Source organism: Spinacia oleracea, chromosome 2 (genome assembly GCF_020520425.1).
Source record: "Spinacia oleracea cultivar Varoflay chromosome 2, BTI_SOV_V1, whole genome shotgun sequence".
Classification (NCBI taxonomy): Eukaryota; Viridiplantae; Streptophyta; class Magnoliopsida; order Caryophyllales; family Amaranthaceae; genus Spinacia; species Spinacia oleracea.
Window position 1 is genome coordinate 56,953,375 of NC_079488.1, and position 8,178 is coordinate 56,961,552.

The following is an 8,178-nucleotide window of genomic DNA, read 5'->3' on the forward strand; positions in this document are numbered from 1 at the left end:
AAAAATTTAGTTGTTTTACACTTCATGTTAACATTTATTATAAATTAATATGAAAAGATAAACCAAAATTGTTAGTTGGTTAAAATGTTAATGAGAGTTCTTATTATGCGACACACAAACGTTTTTCACAACGCCTTTTAATATATTAGTATAGATATAAGTTTTAAAAAAGTCATCGACAATATCTCATACATGTATACATAGTACTTCGTATTATCTATTATTTTAGCTTATTACTCCATCGGACCCGAAATACTTGCACCGCTTTCCTTATAAAGCCGTCCCGGATTACTTGCACCGTTTCTATAAATGGTAAACTTTTATAAATATTATATCAACTACCCTCCTTCACATGTCATTTTGTGGTTCCATGCACCATCCCCCTACCCTCTTACACCCTTTAAAAAGCTGACACATATCCCTGTATGTATTAAAAAATACCCCAATATCAATTACCATCTAATCAAATAATAAGTCAATTAATTTGTGTTAAAATCTGTGCCGGTCAAACTGGTTCAAGTATTCCGGGACGAATGGAGTACATATCATGTTCTAGTCGATTTTACATGGATTAGTTTTTATGTTTTCGCATAATAATAAAAAAAAGTTTCCGGTAAAATTATTTCCTCACTTGAAATTGAATGATGTTTCGAAATTGGCATTTTGATAAAAAGATTTTTCTCTATTGTCCACATAATATGTCAATAATACCCTGATTTAAAAAAGTTTGATCATTATCATTTATCAATTATTCTTACACGCATTGCATACTTAAAATACTGCAGTAATTAAAAATATGGAATCTAATAGGCTTGGAAAACCCATAGAAATGGAATTAGAATTTGAGTCAATTATAGTTTTCCCAATTTATTATCCACCTCTATCCAATAGACAAACATTATTCCTCTTTCCCTCTCACCGAAAATATAGAGAGAAATGACTCAATTTTAAAATCACAAAATAATAAATACATTACCGTCATTCCCTCTCGCGCAACATCGCCACTCTTTCCAGGTCCCCACCGCTTTCCTCCTTACAACCACCAATAACTATGTCTTCCGGCGGAACTTCCGGCGGTGTTGACGGCCCCTCCACCACTACATCCTTCTCATATCCACCGCAACATTACTTCTGCTACGAATGCAACCGCACGGTCTCTATATCTCCATCGTCTCCCTCAGACGAGCTTTCTTGCCCCAATTGCAATGGCGGTTTCCTTGAAGAAGTTGAAAACCCTAACCCTTTCCCTTCTCCTTCTCCTCTCGCTCAATTCTTCTCTCCTCCTACCTCCTCCGCCGCCGATCAGCTTGCTCCTTTCGCCCCTTTTCTCTTTCCTCAATCCTCTTCCGCCGCCTCCTCTTCTCCTATTGAGCCTATAGACCTCTCCTCCATCTTCAGCGGAGGAGTTGTTGGCGGCGGCGGTGGTGGTAATCAGAGATCCCCTTTCCAAGACACTGATGTATTCAACCCTTTCCAATTTTTGCAAAGTTATCTCCAGACCATGCGTGCTGGTGGCGCCAACATCCAATTCGTCATCGAAAACACTTCCCCGGACCAAGGCGGTGGAAATATTCGGGTTCCGTCGAATTTAGGGGACTATTTCTTTGGCCCAGGGTTGGAGCAATTGATTCAGCAGCTAGCGGAGAACGATCCTAATCGATACGGCACGCCTCCGGCTGCAAAATCATCCGTTGAGGGGCTCCCGAGCGTTAAGGTTACCGAAGAATTGCTGTCTTCTGATTCTTCTCAATGTGCAGTTTGTATGGATGAGTTTGAGCTTGGCGCTGAGGCGAAACAGATGCCCTGCAAGCATTTTTTTCATTCTGATTGCATTTTTCCGTGGTTGGAATTGCATAATTCTTGCCCTGTCTGCCGGTATGAGCTTCCAACCGATGACCCCGAATACGAGCAGAGGAGTCGTGTCAGGAGAGAGAATCTTGGATCTGGTGGCAATGTCAATGATGGTGGCAGTGGTAATGATGGAAATGGTGATGATATGGATGTGTCGGAGGAGGGTTCGCAAAATGATCGGACTGTCGAGAGGAGGTTTAGGATTTCTTTCCCTTGGTCATTTGGAGCTGTTGGATCTGCGGCGGAGGGGAGTAATTCATCGGGGGATCGCAGCGACTCGAACCCTCGACGAAGGGAGAATCCGGACTTTGGACCAGAAACCAGAACAGAGGATCTTGATTGATGAATTGTGTGATTTAGGTACACTTGTTTCCTTTATTCTTTACTTAGTTGCATTGTTACTGTGTTATTCAAGTTTGATACTTTGATATGTTATACCAATAATGTTATGGTTGTGCTTTGTTTTGATTATTAGAAATGAAATGATATTGCATAGTGGTGTATGTTGAGAACGAGATGATATTAAGCTTTACTGAACACCATGACGTTGCTGAAATTTTCTAAATAGTGATGAATAAATGTAGGCTGGTATGTAAGGCTGATACTGTTTGTAAAGCGTGTTAACGGTTATGGTAGCATAATATTTTCTTTGATCGTACTACACAACATGTAGAAGCAGCATGGCATATATGGATATATATTTTGGTGGGATATTAAAACAAGATTCATGAAAGTATTTAAAAGTTAAAAATTCCATTAAAATCGTAAGCATGTAGTTGACCGTTTCAGGTATATAAACACAAATACTTACTAGTTAAGAAAGTTTGTTTCAAACGGGCCGTTTAGGTGTGTACACTGTTTTTGTGTTGCTTCCCCCCTATTTTTTAAGGCTTAGCAGCACATTTTTCACCTTCTTTGTAAGTTTCTTTATTGCATCTATCAGTAGGAACTAGTTGTCCTTTGCTTCTCTTTGGCCTTGGCTACTGGGTTTTTTAACGTCTTGCATTCTCGCATTAGAAGTTTGGTCACTCTAGCGTTTCTTCCTTTTAATTATTTTGTATCTAAGCAACATTAACTGTCGATGATCAAAAATATTCCCCCCCTTCCCCCTTCTTGATAAAAACATTTTAGTATAAAGAAACGTAAGAGACATAAAACTTAGAGGATCTGTGTTATATCTGATGTGCTTGTCATAGTCTTGGATATTTCAAGAATCCATAAGTGTCAGAGTAGAGAAGTCCTTAGACTGAACATCTTCTCCTGTTAGGCAACACATTTCTTCTGTTAGGCAATATTTGATTTGATCATATTCCTATTTGAGATGCATGGAGTAATATGCCTATATAGTATTATTTTCAGACCCTCCCATAGGTTTGTTTCGCAACCTCTCCAGAAAGGTGTTAGCTATTTAGTATATACGAGGTTTTCATGTCTTTCTAGGTGTCTTGCTTCATTTGTATTGACTACTTTTTGATAACCTCCAGTAGTTTCATGAAAACAAAATTGCAAATGCTTAGGCTACCTTCAGTTAACTTTTTTTTTTCCCTATTGCACATGCTTTAGCATTCAGTCTTTTGTTTTTGATATTATATTGAAGATTCAGAGTACGGAAAAGAGATGGTTAGTTCATCCATCTAATCCATGGTCCTTTTGCTAATTTAAATCTATATGTCTCTACTGTGAGTATGATGGTTGTTTCTGCAAACTTCCATGTTGTTTACTGCCTCTTTCTTTTCCCTAAAGACTTTCCAGCATTGCACAGCTGACATTACGGAAAAATTCATGAATCTGCTGATTTCACATAATTGTTATATTATCTTTTTTTGTATCATTGTATGCCTGTAGACTGTAGTTGATAGAATGATGGTATTTACTGGCAAGTTAAATTGTGGAATCATAATGTTTATCATTAGGAATGTTGTGCATTAAAAACAATTGTACTCCCTCCATCCCTCTTTGTTTGCCCCGTAGACAAAATGTGCTTTATTAAAAGGTGGGGCTAAATTTTGCATGGAAATGGGGTAATATTGTCTTTTAAACCTTTATGAGTGTATGCAAGTTGGGGAAATGGTGGGGACCTAATACTATATAAGGAAATGGGGCGATCTTTAAGGGACAAACTAAAATAGAATATGGGGCAAACAAATAGAGACAGAAGGAGTACTTTGTTAAGTCATTCATATGCAATTTACGGGTAAGTGTAAAAACTGGTACTTCATGAATTCATATAATGGTGATCCAACTGGTTTTATATCATTTGACATATTGAGTGAAATAATTTATTTTCCAGTCTCTTTTCTCTTTACAGCTAGTGTTTTTAATTGTTCTGAGTTGATGAGATATTACCTATATTCTGAAAGCAGGTGCATTTTTCAATTTTGAATTTCATTCTTTGCTTTGTCACTGGGATAAAATGTTCGTGCTGATATACGCAGTCCGTCCTTAGGGCTCCATATAAGCATTTACTCCAATACATTTCCTAAATAGGTATTAGGACTGCATGAGCAAATCACGCGTCTCTCGTGTAGTTAATGTGTGATTTAGCTAAATATTTCCACTTTTAGTTCTTATACGCATATTTTTTTTTTCCTAAAAAATACACTTAGTTGTGTTTAATTTGTGTTTCTTCTAAACTCACAAGGGTTGCGGTAATATTATTTCAACTAGAAATGTTGAATGTGCTTCAGGGGAGGGATTATTAGTTGTGGCTCTCGCTTAGGGTTGTTGTTCCAATTTAGGTGATAGTAGATCACTAATTTCTTTTTGGTACATACTTAAACAATAAACTAATACGTAGTAGATGAGATGCTCCTTGCTTAATTTCAGTTAATTAGCATAGAGCTTTTCTTTTTCACTATCGCCTTGGCCTTTGTATTTTCCTTGACGATAGATGCATATCCTGTTGTACCGATGTCGTATGCGTACCTTGCGTGCTAAATGCATATGAACCTCAAAAGAGATCCTTGAAAAATAATGAGAAAATACATAGAATCTTTATTTGTCCATGTTAAATACATTTAACTAGTCTAACATGTCTGAATATTTGTTCACTTGAATTTGACAGAAATTAACTTATGTGAACTTATTTATTTTACTTACCTCAACTTATCTGAACTTGTTTTTCTTGGAAAGAACTTATTTGTGTTAAATTGTCCGGAAAAAGTTTATTTTTGCTAAACTTAGCTTATCTGAACTACATAACTTATCTGAACTTATTTTTGTTGAAATAAGTCAAAATAACTTAATTTTAAGTTGAAAGAAAGAGATCCCTAAAATAAGCTCCCCAGTTGTGTTTGACTGATTGATTTCTTCGGTCTTCACCTTTTGTTTTTTGTGTCTGGTACATGATAATTAATCTACTTCGTTATTAGTCTTAACAGCTTGTATTATAACAGGTCAAAGTTCATCTAATTCATATTTGCGTTGGTGAAAGATTATACATCCTTAATGAACTTGTGGTAATTTTTTTCCTCTGACCGTTTCGTCATGTTTTTCTTACCTTTCCACTATAGACAGTTACACAGAGGTATTCAATTTTTAATTAGACATGATTTTTTTGCTGGTGCCTAAAGTTATGAACTTATGACCTTATATTGTACGATTCCTGAGAGTCTTGGATTTTTGCGAATGAATAGATTGCCAATTCTCCATTTACCGTTTATTTGTATTGGTTGATAGATCTTCTTCGTTATCCATTTTATAATGCAACATTGTTTAGTCTCCTCTACAACTGTAAAAGTGTTGAGTAGGTGGTTTAGGGCTAGAACCGTAGAAGTCATTGGTAGAGTGGATCTGAATCAGTCTAGAAACTCTATCCAAAACTGCTATGTTTTTGTTGATGGTATTGGAATGGATTGGAATAGAATTTGGGATGACATGCTTACCACTTCAAATCTTCTCTCCTCTTCACTCCGTCTTCACTTCTCAACTTCTCTTCACTTCTCAACTTCTCTTCACTTCCCCCTCCAAAAGAGGCAAAATTGTTTTCGAGTTTAATGAAGAGCAGTTTGCAGTAAATAGCTTTATTCCCGGAAGCCTAGTTATTTCCATCACATGCCAATTGAAAGAGGGAAGATTAAGTTTTCTTCCTGCTTCTTAATTTCAAACTTCCTTTCTAGAGTCCCCTAACATCTTTTAAGAAACTCGTTTCAAAATCTTTACTTTTCAGCTTGCGTAGTTAATATATAAAGTAATGTTTTTTTCATGAAATGTCCATGAGTTTTAACAAAATGCACGAAATATCCTCTTCTTTTTAGAAATGCACCAAATATCCTTGAGGTTTGTAAAAATGCATCAGATACACTTATTGACCAACGTACGTCAACGCCGTTAGTCATTAATCACTAATCAATGCTTTCCTTTGTTTACCCTAACACTAAACCTAATTAAATAAATTAAACCACTAACCCGCTAAATTAACCCCCCTAAAATAAGTTAATTAACCCTTTTTAGAGCTCCTTCTCTTCTCTCCCAATTACCAGCCACAAAGGCGGCATTGGAAACCAATAATGGGGTCTGGGGGTTTTGTTTGAGCTGCAATCAGGTGGAGCTACTTTGATGGTTGTTTTATTGGTGGTTTTCTGCAACTATTCGCCACCTTAGTTGCCATATACCAGGCCATAATGTAACAAAACCAACCTCTTTTCAATATTCTTGGATCTGAGCTTGATTTTGTGCGAGTAATAGTTGATTGTGATGCAAATCACTCGTCAAATTGGGGGGTTGGGTACTTGAATGCTGGACGGTAGCAGAACGAGTAGGTGAAAGAGAGATACCGTGGAGGAAACAGAGGGAGAAGGGTTGTCGGTGTATTGGTCGGGTGGTTCAGGGCTAGGTGGTTGAGGGGGTGATGTTCAAATGGTGGAAGCGGCGGAGCCGTGGTGGTTTGGGGATATTGGCTTCAAAGAAAAGAAATTAGCATTGATCCTGGGGTTGGGAAGTAGAGGAGGGACTGCAGTTGGGCGGCGTATCAGCGTATGTTGGCTGATTGTGGTGGCTGCGGGTTCGGACGGTGGTGGAACTACTGGCGAAGCAGTGAGGAAGAGAGAGAAAGCATCCAAGAGAGAGATGTGAGGGGGAGAGGGGGCTTGGGGCGGTCGTGCAGGAAGGAGGTAGGATGACTTGTTCACTGGTGGTTGGTCGGCGCCAGAAGAAGAAGAAGCAGCAAAAGTTTTGGGATTAATTGTTTTTTTTTGATAATAGTTAATTAATTTTTAGGAGTTTAATTAATGGTTAATAGAGAAATGGCTCTTAAAACCTCTTCGCTTCCTTTCCATGAAGTAGAAGATGGTCTTCCCGTTATCGCTTTTGGGTCAATTGAAAACAACCTCTCTGCAAGTGCAATTGCAGGGGGTAAGGTAATGATAATGATAACGCGAAGGGTTAATAGAGAAAATGGTTCATTATGAGTTAATTGGTTAGTGTTGTTAACGGCCGTTAGTCAATAGGGGTATTTGGTGCATGTTTAGAAACATCGAAGGTATTTGGTGTATTTAAAAAAAGTTGAGGGTACTTGGTAAACTTTGTTCAAACTCGTGGGAATTTCATGGAAAAACCGTAATAAATAACCATAAGGGTCGGCTGACGGATTTTGATCTTTTGTGTTTTGCCGATACATTCTTGATTCCCTAGATCATGTAAAGAAGAATGTATAAGGGGTTCTATCCCTTTCAAAGTCCTGCTTCATTTAATTTGTTTTACTGTTACCAATAATATGCTAAGAGATGTTTTGTGTGTGTGTTCCTGCAGGGTGCATCTGTAAGATTTGGCAGAGATACGATTGTTTTTATACAGTGAAAATTAGCTGAGATACATTCTTATCTTTGATGGTAATAATTGTAGGTAAACTGTATTCTGGTTTGTTGTTCAAAATTGTTCAAAATTGTTGAAAAAATTGTCAAATATTGGACTACACAAGAAATGTGCCTCTCAAAAAATTTTGTACTTTTAATGTGTATTTTATATGATGTGTGTTGTTTGGCTCCCGCTTTCTATTCATGGTTATATTATACCTTCAGAAAAGGCAATTATTGTGTTGTTGCAGCTTGCAGGGTGTAAAAATGGTTATAACATAAACATACACTAGTTCGTATTAGCCAAATTGATGCATGGTTCAGAAAATGGTACCAGAGTCCAGAGGTTACTACCTCTCATTCTAGGCACAACAAAGATATGCCAACATTACTTGTATATTCTTCCGTCTTTTCCACTGTTAAATCAGTGTAAGGCATTAATAGTTTATTTCAAGAGCAAAATCTATTCAAGGAAGAGTTCTGCATGGAAGAGTTGATTTTCATGTGATTGTTCTTTATGAGTATGTCAAACGTC

General features: G+C 37.3%; 1 protein-coding gene across 2 annotated transcripts; it reads left to right on the forward strand.

Annotated features, from left to right (window-relative positions):
- Positions 1–858: 858 nt before the first annotated feature.
- LOC110799703 (E3 ubiquitin-protein ligase RING1) lies at positions 859–7,833 on the forward strand. Of its 2 annotated transcripts, XR_002536454.2 has the most exons (3): positions 883–2,211; positions 5,247–5,309; positions 7,600–7,833. XR_002536454.2 is itself a non-coding variant. In XM_022004978.2 (2 exons), the coding sequence occupies exon 1, from the start codon at positions 1,052–1,054 to the stop codon at positions 2,192–2,194; it is 1,143 nt and encodes a 380-aa protein (XP_021860670.2). In that variant the 5' UTR covers positions 859–1,051; the 3' UTR covers positions 2,195–2,211; positions 7,600–7,833. The 2 variants fall into 2 exon arrangements, 1 of the variants encoding a protein (XP_021860670.2); XM_022004978.2 differs by lacking the exon at positions 5,247–5,309 and having other exon boundaries at positions 859–2,211.
- The last annotated feature ends 345 nt before the right edge of the window (positions 7,834–8,178 follow it).

Coding starts and splice junctions, on each gene's coding strand:
- LOC110799703 (XM_022004978.2), top strand. CDS start 1,052: ATGTCTTCCGGCGGAACTTCCGGCGGTGTTGACGGCCCCTCCACCACT.